The sequence below is a fragment of the Pleurodeles waltl genome, chromosome 3_1, assembly GCF_031143425.1.
Source record: "Pleurodeles waltl isolate 20211129_DDA chromosome 3_1, aPleWal1.hap1.20221129, whole genome shotgun sequence".
In the NCBI taxonomy this organism is placed as follows: domain Eukaryota; kingdom Metazoa; phylum Chordata; class Amphibia; order Caudata; family Salamandridae; genus Pleurodeles; species Pleurodeles waltl.
The window spans coordinates 1,214,425,656-1,214,441,425 of record NC_090440.1 but is presented as its reverse complement, the minus strand read 5'-3'; the positions used below and the strand labels follow the sequence as shown (position 1 = coordinate 1,214,441,425).

The 15,770-nt window shown below is 44.1% G+C and overlaps 1 protein-coding gene across 3 annotated transcripts in view; it reads left to right on the top strand.

The window, feature by feature from the left end:
• LOC138285062 (zinc finger protein 485-like) overlaps positions 1–15,770 on the top strand; it is a 200,571-nt gene that overhangs the window by 62,661 nt on the left and 122,140 nt on the right. For 2 of the 3 annotated variants that reach the window (XM_069224524.1, XM_069224523.1), the window contains exon 5: positions 9,826–9,936. In XM_069224524.1, coding sequence (XP_069080625.1) covers positions 9,826–9,936 — 111 coding nt within the window. Of the gene's footprint in view, positions 1–9,825; positions 9,937–12,033; positions 12,321–15,770 lie in introns of those variants that run through there. The other variant, XM_069224525.1, reaches the window with a different exon arrangement.

The window sequence follows — 15,770 nt, the reverse complement described above, 5'->3', positions numbered from 1 at the left end:
AAAAAACATACTGTTTATTCCAGCAGCTATGAAGACAACATTGTACTAAGTAGAATGCTAATAATAACATTGACAGCTGAAGTTAGAAATAATGTAGTATTTTTTGGCTGGCAGAACTGAGCTTTTGGCAGCCAATTCCAAATATTTTGCCATTCGGAAAGGTATTCTATTTCTAAAACTTTTGAAACCACAATCAACGGCTGATTTCAGTGTTCTACAGCCAGGCTTATTACAAAGTAAACCTCTGTTTTTTTTTTTTTTTTTTTTAAGAGATCGTGTTGCCCTGGGCTTATATGAAAATTATATGGTGAATGATTTCAGTAGATGGCCTGCGTATAGAATGATTTGTAGGTTTGTATACAATGATTTGTGAGCTTGGTTGTCTATGGAGGACCCAGGTTCTTTCTCATTTTAGGAGCTTAATGAGCGTGCAGCCTAGTTCGCTTCGGCAGAGTTTGCCATTACAAACCCTGCTGCCTTCTCTCTGTTGGTGGGGTGATATGAAATAGGCCCCATCTGCTTCAAATAGCATCACTGATGTCTAGGATTACATCTATAAACTATGATTATAATACCTTTTATGGCTTCATCCCAATTATTTTAGGGAGAAAAATGGAAGCACTCCAGAGGCCGACTTACATCTCCCTACCCGCCAAAAAAAGTAACAGACTGGGGAGCCATGGCTAACGACCAATAGGTCAAGGGAGCCACGGGTCGAAAAAGTTTGGGAACCATTGGATTAAACCCAGATCTGTGACTAGGGGTGAATGTTTAATTTGCTTTGCATTCCATCCATCTTCCGTTGTTTTTCCCTTTCTAAAAGTGGCATTTACAAACTTACAGTTAAAAAACCCACTTCACCTTAAGATGTATTTTTAAATTGTGAGTTCAAAGACCCCAAACTTCAGATCTCTATCTGCTCCCAATGAGAAATTATACTTACAAGGCAATCCCCATGTTACCCTATGGGAGAGATAGGCCTTGCTATAGTGAAAAATGAACTTGGCAGTATTTCACTATCAGGACATGTAAAACAGACCAATCCATGTCCTACCTTTTAAATACACTGCACCCTGTCCATGGGGCTACCTAGGGCCTACCTTAGGGGTGCCTTACATGTAGGAAAAGGGAAGGTTTGGGCCTGGCAAGTGGGTACATCTGCCAGGTCGAATTGGCAGTGCCAGACTGCACACACAGATACTGCACAGGCAGGTCTGAGACATATTTACAGGGCTACTCATGTGGGTGGCACAGTCAGTGCTGCAGACCCACCAGTAGCTTTTGATTTACAGGCAATGAGCACACATAGTGCACTTTACTAGGGGCTTATCAGTAAATCAAATATGCCAATAGTGGATAAACCAATCACCAATAGAATTCATGCAGAGAGCACTTGCACTTTAGCACTGATCTGCAATGGTAAAGTGCAAAGAGACAATAAACCATCAAAAACAGATCTGAAAAAATAGGAGGAAGAAGGCAAAAAGTTTGGGGGTAACTCCGCAAAAAGGCCATTTCCAGCAGGTCAGACACCACTAAGTTGTCTACCTTTGCATCCAGAGACATCTGGGCAGAGAGGGTACTATAGTTACCCTAAGGTATTATATCTTGGTGTCTGGAGTCCTTGCCCTATTACCAAAAATCAGAAAGTGAACACTGTAGTAAAATCCCTCCAGCAAAACCGTAAGGCTTGAGCTGTAGGTTTGGTGAGGGAACCTTTCGTTATTTAACATGGACCATAGGTTTCTATTCTATTGGTTGTAGTTATGCCCTCATTTTTAGTACTCTGGGTTGGTATTCGTTATTTACCACACCTGATAAATTCTGTATCCACCGGTGTTAGATTTTATTAGGTGTGACAAATAGCACCTGTTTTTAGTTTTGCCTTAAAACTGGGGCTCTGAATGCGGGTCTTGGTGCTTAATGCACCTGAATGCACATTTCCCCATAATTACCAACTTTTACCCCATGTTGAATTTTTTTCAGGTTTGATTTGCCAGAGTTTAGTGGGGGCTGTCTCCATGGCGTGATAATGTCTGCATAACTCAGTGTCAACCCCTGCACAAATGAGTTAACACAGGGTCAGAATTTTGTGGTCCGCTTTTAAGCCTTGTCTGAAACTATAAATACGTGTGATATCGTGCATGCACCAAAATTCAGCGCAGTTCTGCACGGATTATGAAGGTTTTGGCCTCCAAAAGCAACAGCCTCAGTAAGGTGCTGCCATTTTGCGTACTGGCCCTCTGGTGTCCCTCAACAGTACATGTTTAGCTAATTGCTGCCTCATAATGATTTTTTCATTCTTTAGGGACCAATCATATGGCTATTTCTATTCTCTGGTTTGGGTCCCATCACTTCAACATTTTCTGTGCATAAAATCTTAGAATACCTATGCTTGTATATGTTTGTAATTTTTCATGACTACGTTGAACTGGCTACATAAGATGAAACAAGCATTTGCAGTCAGTCAGTCAAAAATCTTTTTTCGGCACTATGCCATAAAAGCACATATACTTTTCAAGCTAAAAAGTTTAAATAATTAAAATACAATACAAATAAATTAGGACAGTAATTACAAAACATCTTTAATTGACTAAATTGCAAAACTGTATACATTGCCTTTGACAGTCTATCCAGCGACCCATATATATAAAAATCTGATCATTTGCATATACAAAAGTAAAATCCCAGCATCAAGATAAAATCATATATTGCCGATTTATGCTAGTATGTTACTGCTTCGACCAATTCATATCGATGCCTAATGGCCATGCCAGATTTAATCAAACTTAAAACAGGATAGCACATTTGTATTGAAGAAAATCTTTGAATGCTAATAAGAAGTACTTTGAAATTTGTGCAAAATTGGCAATATAAAAACTTGTCTGGGAACAGAGTAGAGCGAACAAAATTAAAAAAAATGACGCGTGCTTTGCTTAGAAAAGTTATCACAGGGACAGTTCGGGAGCGTTTTTTGACATGTACATTTCTTTAGAAAAGCCACTCTAAAATGTATCAGATTTAATCTGAATAAGACATGAAAATAATATGATGAGGAGCTCAGAAACAAAGTTAGATATGGTTCTATTGAAATTGAAGTTGAAATCTGAACATAGGAATCAAATGTTTTCAATCTTACTGCTCCTTGATATCTGAGGTTCGCAGCATACTCTATATATTGTGTTTTAACCAATTCCTTAGCGTTGATAGGCAGAGACCCTGGGTTAATAAACATATTCTCCAGCCCTAAGTTCCGAAAAGACTTATGCACAAAAGTAAGCCACGGAATTTTATTATGGTTAGCTGATTGAATACAGTCTGTTAGGCAGTCTTGTACCAAGCTAGCCTCAGGGTTTGACCAGACTTTTAACCATAACAGGAGTGGGGCAACGCCAATCACATCCTCAATATGCCGTACTCCCAACTCCTCGTGGCAGATTATATTTGCTACATTCTTAGATACCAAAACCAACCTGTGCAAAAATGTATTCTTGGTGCGTTGTAAAAGGACTGATTTGGAGTAGCCCCAAAGACCCGCCCCATAAGTAGCTGCAGTAACACATTTAGACTTATAGAGCATGATGATCTGATGAACTGGCCTATGTCCCAGTTTTCCGGCAAAGCGAAAAATCGCTTCTATATTTCTCTCCATTTGTTGGGTCTTGAAAATGAGATGAGGGTTCCATGACAAGGAAGAGCTTAAATATAGTCCTAAATAGCAAAAGTCTTTCACTTTATTTAAAAATATTTCCACCCATAGTAAAACATTTGGTTCATGTGTTTCGGGGCCACATGTCATAACGTGCAACTTTGTAAAATTAACTTTCAAGTCAGGTTCCTGCATAAAGGTTAAAAAGAGATCCAATAAGTTCTGAAGGCCATTTGCTGTACGAGCAATTAAAACAGCGTTGTCAGCATACAGTAAAACCGGAAGTTGTCTATATCCCATCCTGGGGAAGTCCTTAATATTTTTTACTAGAAAACTGTAAAGGCCATTAATATATAGCAGAAATAAGAAAGGTGCTAGTATACAACCCTGTCTAACTCCTCGCATGGATGAAAAGGAAGAGGACCTCTCGCCATGCTGGCCATATTGGACTGAAATCGTGAGGTCAGTGTATAAACGTTTAATTAACTCAAGGACATCCTGGTCAACCCCCATTGCATCCATGAGTTGCCACAGCTTCTCTCTATTCACCAAGTCAAATGCGCTAGATAGATCAATAAAAGCTAAGTGAATAGATCCTCTCCTGGCAGTATCATATTTACTGAGGATGAGATGCAAATTTAAAGCATGATCCACTGTACCTAAGCCAGGCCTAAAACTATATGGGATTGGGGAGAGAATTTTAGTCATTCCCGCTCAATCCTCAAACCGGGTCAAGATGACACTCCCCAAAATCTTGGCAGTAGAATCTATAAGGGACATTGGTCTGTAACAAGTTGGATCATGCCTATTTCCCTTTTTAAAAATAGGAACAATTATTGCTGTTTTCCATGGAGAGGGGATGTTGTTTTTAGCTACGCTGATCAGTACGTTTGTGATTAACGGGCCCCAGAGGTCAGGTATGGATTTAAAGAGATCAACCGGTGCCCCATCCGGGCCAGGAGCTTTCCCTCATTTCAGTTGTTTAATAGCTGTAATTACCTTATGTACCTCAAAGGATAAATCATTCATATTCGAGTTTCTTACCACCATATTCCAGTTACTACAATCCCCTTTTTCATGTTGGGGGTAATTTTCGGGCTGGAATACCTTTGTAAAATGTTTCACCCAGACCCCTTCTGGTATCAGACAGTCATCCTCCTTGTTATCATATTCCAGAAAGTAGGGATGGTTAACTACTTTCCAGAATTGTGCAGAGTCCTTCAGTTCCATGGCTGCCAGGAGTTCTTCCCATGCTCTAGTTCTAATTTCATTTCTTCTTTCCTCCAGGGCTGACTTATATCAGCCCCTTGCCCGTTTAACTAATTCCCGACTGAACGGGATTATTTTCAAGGCTGCTTTTAGATCTATATGGGCAGCTGTGCAGGTAGAATTGAACCATCGACAAGGCTTGGGGCCCTGAATGGGCCTATCGCTCACTAGGGCCTCAGAAATAGCATGGCTTAAGAGTTCAAATTCAAATACAAGGTGGGCATAAGTTGGCTGTAGCAACAAACATTTATTGGTAGAATCAAGATTTTGCTCAATGATTTCCTTGTGAAAGGTTTTTGGATCTACTCTTTCCCATTTCATGCGAAGACCAAAGTTTTTATTAAAAACTGGTTTGCCCCTACGTTCTATTCTATATGAAGCCAACCTGTTGTTAAAAACTAAATTGATACACAAGGGATTGTGGTCACTAGCAAAATGTGGTATTATCTTGAAATCCAGAATTAAATGGAAATCTGGGGAACTAATTAAAATAAAATCAATGATACTGCCTTTAGAATTCCCTGTATAGGTGGTTATCTTTTGGATATGTGTAGCAGACTTCTCCCTAGCGTAAGCAAGATTAAATTTGTAAATAAGGGTATTTAGGGCTTCACCTTGATTAGAATGAGTAAAATGGGTAGACGTCTCTCTCCCCTCTATAAAGGTGCCACACACATGTGAAAGTTCCTGGTTGCATAGCGACTCATTAAAGTCTGCAACTCAAATCAAAACCAGCTCACTGTCCTGAAGCTTTCCCAAAGGAATCAAGGAAGTCCGTTAACTCCTCGAGGCTTCCTTTCAAGGAATCACACAGAATATTATTATAAAAATTTATAAGCAAAATACCCTTATTCCCCTCCATCAGTAATTGAACCACCATAAAGAATGTAGAAGACCAAATCAAGGACGCCTCCATTTTGGGAACCTGCAAAGAAACAAGAACCGAAAGCCCCCCGCTTGCCCTGCTGGGGAAGGGGTTGCTGGTCGAAATGCAGAAAAAATCCCATCCAAATGGAAAAGGTCCGTAGACCAGGTCTCCTGAAAACAAATAACATCATAGGTTGATATAAATTCCAGCCACTCTGGGTTTTTAGTCTTTGACCGAAGCCCCGCAATGTTCCAACTAATCAGTGTTAGAGGTTTGTTAATATTAGAGGTCCCATCCACTAACTCCTTATATGTGGCAACGTCTACTATGTCTTGGAGGGGAGTGTCTATCTCATCGGGCCCTTTCAGTAATATAGGAGGCACATACCCATCACCCACCACTACTCCGTTTGAGGCGCCTGTTGTGAGCCTGTTCTTAACCGCCTGTCAATCGTTCGTGTCTAAAGGCGTCGAGACCTGACGGCGGCTAAGAGTAGGGGTATTTTCCTGTAAAAGTGTCATAGGCAACCCCACGTTAAAATCACAATGAGCCTCAGCAGGGGGGACAGATAAAACAATTGAATCATAAAAGAAACTCAAAGGGTGTATTTGAATCCCTCCTTTTCTCTTGACACAGCATAATTAATCCATCAACAAACGTTTAACCAAGCGAGGACAGTCAAAGTTAATCACAATACAGTCACCATCATATACCTTCCTTGAAAGACCTACCCACTTCACTCTACGTGCCATGAATATCTTATTATTTGAATCGTCTTGGTGGCTAAGCTTTGGCCTCCCCCAATGAGCACATTTCCTCATTAGTGCCTGGGTGTATTCCCTGTATGAGGGATCAAGAGGAGGCATATTAGCTAAGACCCAAACATATGGCATACAATCTGGTGGGAGTTGCAAAATCTCTTTTTGGGCAGTAATGGGATTAGTCTGAGGAGCCGTTACACATTCTGAAGGGGTTCCCATTCTACCTGCCAAAATAGGGACAGTCTCCGTAAATAAAGTTCCATAGCTGGCTGTGGTGTGAGCCATAGGTAGATCGTGGACGATTGATCGATTAGTTTGCAGTACTCCTTTGTATTCAGGCACGACCTCCTGCGTGTGGGAATTACCCATTTTTGAAGAAAGTGTTTGGGTGATCAACTCAGTCATATTGTTCTGCAGTTGTTCAAACTTTGTGGTTATTAGAGTTACTAGCTTCGCCTCCAGAGCTGCAAAAAGAGGTTTAAGCATGGAGTCTAATTTTTGTGTGTGATCATCCCAAGTGACTCTCTTCTCCCTAATGTCAGAACCTAAATCATCTGATTGTAATCCTGGAACTAGTAATAGATTGACTGGAGAATCCAAAGATGAGTGGGTGTTTCCCTTTGCCCTTGGGATCCGTTTTGAGGTCTTAAAATGTTTGGAACGGCCTCCCTCTTTTCTTTTTTTGGACGGTGGGGAGACCACAACAAAACGGTCCACAATAACTTCATCACATGCATTAAGGGAAGCACCAGTTTCAGGCTGGGATGAGTCATGATTAAAAGTACTCCTGGAAAGTCCCTGAGTCCCTTGGTTGGGCATTATATGAACCGAGGGCTCAAGGGGAATTCTCTGGGTGAGTTTGTGAGCAGCCCCGATCTTTTTTTCAACCTGCACGATTTCTGTTTCAATGGCCCCAATCACAGAAGATAGATAACTGGTTACAGTTGGTTGAATATGGCGGCCCTGGGTACCGTCTCCCCCTTGTGTGGTACTTTTCCTTTTACCCATTATATAAAAGGACTAAAAGACCTATATAACTAATCTGGAGGGCTGGACCCAGGGGAATATATATATAGAACAGAAGACTGCCCAGGTACCAATCCTAATATTAGTCATGCGCTATGCTGCCTTAAAAGTAAGGCTTCACTAAACATAAGCATGGGGCTAAGTTCTGCTCAAAACTGCTTACCGCGTTGCTCCCTGAAATACGATTATCAGGGGGGTGGCCCAGCCCGGCCTCTTCCGGCCGATGACGGGTGCAGGACGGGCTTTGCCCGGGCGCGTCCCGCAATGCGGGGGTCTGTAAGCGCTTAAGAGCGTGATGCAGTCTGGCCCCGCCCCCTGATTCCTTCATGGGATTCTGGGACCTGTTTTCCCTGGTGGCAGCGTTTGTGTTCCCGCGATGCGGGGTTGCGCAAGCGCTTAAGAGCGCGATGCAGTCTGGCCTCGCCCCCTGGTTCATTCACGGGGTTCTGGGACCTGTTGTCCCTGGTGGCAGCGTTTCTGTGTTCCCCTTTTCTATTGATCCACTTTAGGAGTCCAACTCAGTCAGTCAGTCAAAAATCTTTATTCAGCACTATGCCATAAAAGCACATGGACTTTTCTTACCACATACATTTAAAGGGAAAAGTAAAACATTAGTTGACATAAGTGAGCCAATTCGAAGCCTAATGGCCGGCATGAGCGGGAAGGAGAAACAGAAAGGGGGAAAAAAAACGTTAGCTCACAGTCATAAATATCGCAGTTGTGCAGTTATCCATGTTACGAGCAGTCTGCAAGGTGGTAACAAAACCTTCCCAAGCAGGTACAAACGTAAAGCATTTACCAATTATAACATAGGATTTTTGAAAGGTAAGCCTGTGATTGAGTAAAAGTGATTAGCATGCTGAGGCTGTGGTCAAAAGCCCACAATACTAAACGACAGGTCAGAGTGCTTGCACACTCAACCTAATCATTCTGAAAATTAAGTGAAATAAGAGAGAGCGAGGCTAGGTTTGGCCACAGACCTTCACTTTCAGCTCTGTCCATTTCTCAGACACGAAAAGATTTTTGGTTACCTTCATTTTAAAAAGAAAGGGTAGTAAATGATGGGTGTCACTCATTTTTTATTATATTTATGAGAGCAGTTGCCGCATTAGAAAGATAATATATGTAGCTTCTAGGAAGGTACCCTCTTTCGTGGCATGGTTACCCCCATTTTCTGCCTGTTGTCAGTATGTTTGACTGTATCTACTGGGTTCCTGCTAACCAGGACCCCAGTAGTTTTGCTCTCTCCTCTATATTGTACCTTTTCCTTCCCACAATTGGCATACTGGTCCCCCCCATGTAAGTCCCTAGTATATGGTACCTAGGTACACAGGGCATTGGGGTTCCAGGTGATCCCTTTGGTCTGCAGCAGTTATTCTGCTGCCACCCATAGGGAGCCATGCAAAGGGTTCTGCAAGCCTGCCATTGCAGCCTGTGTGAAACCGGTGCATTCACCAGTTTTCACTACAGGTCACTAAACCAGGTCACTATAAGTCACCCCTGTGGTAGGTCCTCTCACCACAGAGGGCAGGGTGCAGGTACCTGTGTGCAAGGGAACACCTGCACTAGCAGAGGTGCCCCCACAAATTCCAGAGACATTTTACTGGACTTTGTGAGTGTGGGGACACCATTTTACTTGTGTACTGGACATAGGCCACTACCTATGTCCAGCTACATAATGGTAACTCCCCCTAGGGTCACTACTGTATTTTGCTATTTCCACTGTTTTCTAACCTTTTCTATACCTGTTTCTGGTTACTAGTGTATATAATTAGTATATTACTTAGCTCCTAAGGGTGGGTCACCTGTCTAGTATTTTGTGGTGATAAGTTCCAAAAATAAAGTACCTTTATTTTTGTGCAACTGAGTGTTTTCTTTCATGTGTTTAAGTGCTGTGTGACTACAGTGGTATTCCATGAGTTTTGCATGTCTCCTAGGTAAGCCTTGGCTGCTCATCCACAACTACCTCTGGAGAGCTTGGCTTCTAGACACTGCCTACACTTCACTAAGAGGGGGTACCTGGACTTGGTATAAGGTGTAAGTACCATAGGTACCCACCACACACCGGGTCAGCTTCCTACATAGCTCCTTTATGCTTATTTTTTCTTTCACTTAATTTATTCTGTCTTTTATACCTCTTTTCTCTTCGGTAGGTGCCCATTAGTTTTCTTATTTCAATGATTGTGTTTATCATTTGAAAGAACCATGATTTTTCTAAATGCAGCCATTTAAATTTCTATTTTTAATCACAGAGCATCCTGTTATACCACCGCTTGCTGCATTCAGTGTCAAGACAGAGGGAGATTCTTATTGCAACAACCACCTTGACTCAGAAAGAAATGAAAGCACCACTTGTACAGTAGGTGAGTAAATCACATTTATAAGTTAAAAGTTACAGGAAAAAAATTAATTACTCACCCAGGTAAGAACTTAATCTGGGGCAGGCGTGAAGGCAGTGCCACTCCACTGGAACGTTCATTGGCTCAATTCCGTCTCCCACCTGTGAAGTTAATGTCCCAATCCGAGCTGTGGTTTTCATATTCAGACAGCATTTAAAATGTTATGTAATGTTAAGTAATTTATGTCAGTGTTACAGTTTCCTCCCCCCATATAGCATGCTTTTCGAATTCCTGCTATCTCTCCCTTTTTGTGTAACATTCAGGTTTCTCCTGTATAGAGCTTGTGCTGCGCTTCCAAAGTCTCTTGTAAATAAAAAATAAATAGACTTGAACTTACTGTTGGTTTATTCCAACGTCGCTTTAATTAATGTGGCTCTGATTGGCCAGTACATCCTTGGAACGTCATCGGCTTTCAAATCTGCTGTTGCTTTGCCATCCTTGCCTGACATGGAGCTTAGACCAAGCACAGCTTCCGGTCACTAGCCACTGACTACTGGTTAGTGTCCTTCCACTAGCTACTCCCTCTGCAGGCACTCATTTTTTAATAACATTTACAAATGAGCAATCCATACGAGTGTATCTGCAAGCCGTCTCCCTCCTCCCTGTGGTATTGCAGCCTACACCTGCCATTATTTGTAAACACCCCACCCCCCATCTGCTCTCCAGAGCCTTGTACACTGAATGCTTGTTGATTACCTTTACTGTTCTATCTCTGGGTGTAAAGTTTCAGCATGTAGCCCTGCATTTTTGTCTGCTTCTTGACACTTTATACACACATAACTGTCGACTTCAGGCAGATATTCGTTTCTTGGGGTAATATGGGTGAAAGAGGCAGCTTAAATAAAGAGGGCGCAAAATCAACATATTTTCATCTTTTGTGCCAATTAAGATGTTCGATCCACCGCGTGGCTGTGTGTGGAACTGTGAACCTTTGACTTACAGGCCCTTGACCGTGCGTCACTGTGCATGATCACAATTAGCTGCAAAGTTTTGTGAACCTTCACTTCTGACCTCACGACCGCGTCTGGCACTCTGTGCTTTTCAGTCCTTGATGTACATCCATATACTGGAGTGAGGGATGCTACTGTGTATTACTGGGGGTGTGGGAAGTGAGGGGAAATCTGCACTCTGTTGGCACCCTTCACCACCTTGCCTTTCATGTAATCATTTATATGTTTTAACTCGCATTTATTTAGCGCAAACTCAACCCAAAGCGACTGAAGTGCTTTACATGAACACCAGTTACATTTCACAGGGACACGCACTGCATTGCCTTTCATTTAATAATTGTATTTAGGTCCCTGCCCTCTGGTTTTTAACCCACCACGTCCTGCTCCCTACTGTTTGTTGGTTTACCCTCCCCCGCTACAGCCAACTCCCGCAACCTCCCTTGTGTGGCAAAATGCTAGTAACCAAGGTTACAAATAATTGGACTCTCAAACAGAGACAGGCCAACTTCACATGACTCTGCCCATCACCATTGCATGTTTGACCTCACTACTTGTCACACCATACTGATGCGGATGCTGTTTATTGTTGTATATGTGCACCCACTTGTGATTTCAAAGCACAGCTCCTTTCATTCTTTACTCAGAATCACAGGATGTTGAGCAGATGCTGAGACTCAATCCTGTCCCCTGTAGCAAGGTTGGCGAAGTCACATCCTTTCACTGTTTTACTCATTAAATTTATACCCAGCTATTTTGTTGCACTTCTCGAAGTACACACCATATTTAACATTGTAAGTAAGGTTGCCCGGTCTAGGTTCTATGTGCAGTATGGGCAGTGACTCTGGACTGCTGTCACATACCTTTGACCACTTCTGGGAAAATCATAACTTACTGTTACTTATTTACCAACTAGACCCTACTGATGCTGTGATGCTTCACTGATGAGTTATTACAAACTTACTTGAGGCACTCTGCCTGTGTGGTTCCTAATACCCCTGTAGCAGGTGTTAGTTATAAACCATTGCAATATTACATATGTTATCGACTACACAAAGATGAAAGATTAGATGCACCAGGATGATTCAAACCTGTGTTTTCTGTTTACTTGCAGATCTCTACAATTGATGCATTTAATCTACTGTGGTAATGCGATATAATTGCATTGTATCAACTAATTGATTTTAACAGTTTAATTTAAAATATTTTTGTTGTTTTTTAAACCAAATGGATGTTACATATTTTTCAAGAAGCTTGTGCTCATGTGTGGTAACTGGGCATTCTGTGCCTTTTTTCATGAACTGCAAGAATTCTTGTATTTTTATTAAGCAAGAGGACTCTTTAGTTGCCTACTGCTGGAGTGTCTTGACTTAAAGTTAAAGTTAAATAAAAAAGCACTATGTCGTGGTCATCGCTGTATCGTAGCTCTTTAAAAAAAAAAAAAAACTTTTAGCCATTTTGTACTGCAGCTAGCATCTCTGTGCAACTTGTCATAAAGTTTTTGGTTTTCTTTTTTACTTTTTTTTGCCATTTAATATAGTGCGAACTCGACCGAAGGTATCGAAGCGCTTTACATGTCCCTCAGTTGCATTACAAACTGACACCTTCACGGGGAGATTAAGGGGGTCATTCTGACCCTGGCGGTCGGCGGTGAAGCGGCGGTAAGACCGCCAACAGGATGGCGGTCTTTTTTCATGTATTCTGACCATGGCGGTTACCGCCATGGTCAGCCGCCGATTCACCGTTCCGACCGCCACGGCGGTAACGACCGCGGGGCTGGAGACCTGGGTCTCCAGCCCAGCGGTCGTCACATACCACCGGCGGTATTCCAACCCGCCTGACCCCGGCTTACCGCCATGGATTTCATGCGGTTGGGGACCGCCATTCAATCCATGGCGGTAAGCACTATCAGGGAATCCCTTCCCTGGCACTGATAGGGGTCTCCCCCACCCCCAACCCCCACCCCGACTCCCTCCCCTACCCCCCGCCATCCCTGCCACCCCCAAAAGGTTGCAGGACCCCCGTCCCCCACCCCGATCCCCAACATATACACACACATACAGGCGCGCATTCATGCACATACACACACCCCCACGCATTCATGCACATACACACCCCCCCGCATTCATGCACGCATTCATGCACATACACACACCCCCCCGCATTCATGCACATACACACACACCCCCGCATTCATGCACATACACACACCCCCCCGCATTCATGCACGCATTCATGCACATACACACCCCCCGCATTCATGCACGCATTCATGCACATACACAAACACCCCCGCATTCATGCACGCATTCACACGCCCCCTCAATATACACACACGCACACCCCCATGCACGCACACAACTCACAACACCCCCCCACCCCCCTTCCCTAGCGGACGATCACCTTACCTGTTCCTGGTGATTCTCCGGGAGGGAACGGGCAGCTCCGCCGGCACCGCGACGCCAACAGAACACCGCCACAGCGAATCACAGGTCGTGATTCGGTGGGCGGTGTTCTGTTGGCGTGGCGGTGGAGGTGGAGCTACCTCCACTTCCCCGCCTGCCGCCAGTATGGCTGTTGGCGGCTCTTCGTCCGGAAACGGGCGGAGCGCTGCCAACAGTCAGAATGGCCCATGCGGAAGACCGCCAGCACTGGCGGTATTCCGTACGGCGGTCCCTCGGCGGTCTATTGAAAAGACCGCCGAGGTCGGAATGACCCCCTAAGTGATTTGTCAAGAATCAAAGAATGTTGAGCTTGAACCTGGTTCCCCAGCTTCAAGATCTAGCACTTACGCCACATCCTCTCCATATCTGTTCTATAGTATTAGATGTTGAGATCAGTATATAAGGTGGCTGACACTTCTTTGGAACGCACAATTAAAAAGCATTTCCATTATGTGTTCCAAAGTAGCGCAGGGCATCTTGTACGTTGATGTGTGACCCTATTTGTGTAAAAGCGCTCTTCACAGTATTTAATTTTTGTTCTCGGGAGATTCCTTTTTGATTGCTACAGGGTTGCATTTTGAATTGTTTACTCAGGAGAGCGTATGTTCCTGCATCTCATTTTGTTCCTGTGTTTGCCTGATTCTTGATTGCCCGACACAAGAGGATTTCAAGTGCGACAGATTTGTTCTCCTTTGTTTAGTTTCCCTTCTTGGTATGTCAGAGTTCAGTGGTCACGTGGGCCCATGTTTTTGTTATGACAAGCGTTGGTAATTTTTTATGTTTGTTTCCTGAATGTGGAAGAAGTTCAATGCAGGTACTATGTTAAAAAGCTTGGTTCCCTTGGTTATTACTAGGGGTGGGCGAAGAATTCTGCTCCACCTGCAGAGTTCTCGGAGCTTTCCGGCATGGAGTTCCAAAAAACTCAGCAAAGTGGTGCGAAGTGTAGTTTTTTCTCTTGCTCGCCAACATGAAGTTGGTGAGTGAGAGAAATCGCTAAGTTGGTGAGCATGAGTGAGATTTATGAACGTGAGCGGTAGGCCGCGCTCACGCGTGATGAGAAAGCTGCTGCTCGTGGTGAGGAAGCTGCCGCTCGAGTAGAAAATCTACTTGCATGACAAAAAGAAGTTAACGCCCTCTGGCGCTCTTCGTGGTGCTGTTCGCACTGATTTTACAGCGCGGGAGAAACTCCTGCGCTGAAAATCAGTGCGAACACCATGCCTTACCCAAACTCTGCTGCTTGCAGAATTCCATTTAGCGCAGCAGAGTTTTTTCGGCACGTCGCAGAATTCCACGTAGCAGAACTCTATGAACTCCACCCAGGCCTAGTTATTACTTCAACATTGAGAAAAAGTGAGCACTCGTAAATTTTACTTAAAATTTCTTTGTTAAAAAATAGCACTTTTTTATTTCACACGGCTTCATCAATTTTCTCCACAGAGAGAAAAGAGGAGAGGAATTTCAAGATAAAATCAAGTAGGATATGATTACTTCAACACTCTTACGAGTATGTTAAAACACATGGCTGATTTGGCCAGGGTGGGTTACTGACAGCTTGTCAATGAGATTCACCTCAAGGTTGTGGTTATGGCATACCCTTTTCGGGCTTTTCACTGTTTGTTGATGCGAAGATGGGGAGAACCGCTCCAGGCACAATAACCTGCGCTTCATTGGCTTCCCGGAAGGGGCGGAGGCAGGCCAAACGATCGAGTTTTTGAAGCGCTGGATTCGATCCTGGGTACCGGAACGGCGTTTATCTCCCTGGTTTGCGATTGAACGTGCACACAGGGCACTTGCACCCAGACCCCTGCCTGGGGGGCTTAGGAGGCCCGATTCCTGAACTTCAAAGATCGTGACATCCTCGGAGAAGCTAGAGCGTGCCCAGACCTCTGTTGGGATAACCACATGATCTTAGTATTCCCAGACTACACCTGGGAAGTGCAGACCCGGCGCTGCTCCTACAAAGGAGTTAAGCAAAAGCTCAGGGCAATGCAGCTAACCTTCCTTTTCCCTGCTCGCCTCAAAGTCCTTCGGGATGGGAAGTCCGTCTTCTGTGACTCACCTGAGGCGGCGGGGTACTGGCTGACTGAGGAGGGCCGGTTGGCCTGGAGGGGTCCCCCCAGGACTTGGCGGAGATCCCTGGGTCCTGGTCCAGTTGTTCCCCTGGGCCACGAGGGGAATGCAGACTCACCAGGTCCCGCCGCAGGAAGCGGAGTCGTCCGAACAGTCCATCGGCCGAGGACTCGCTGCAGGGGCTTTGTCATCTGATCAGGGAAATTCCTGCGGATGCCCCGGACGAAAAAAGACCTACACGGGTGGTGGAGGAGGACTGCCTCAGCCAGACTCCCTCGTTCTCCTGAAGGGCGGTATGCTCAGACCACCTCTGTTGGGGGTCACATGAGGATACATT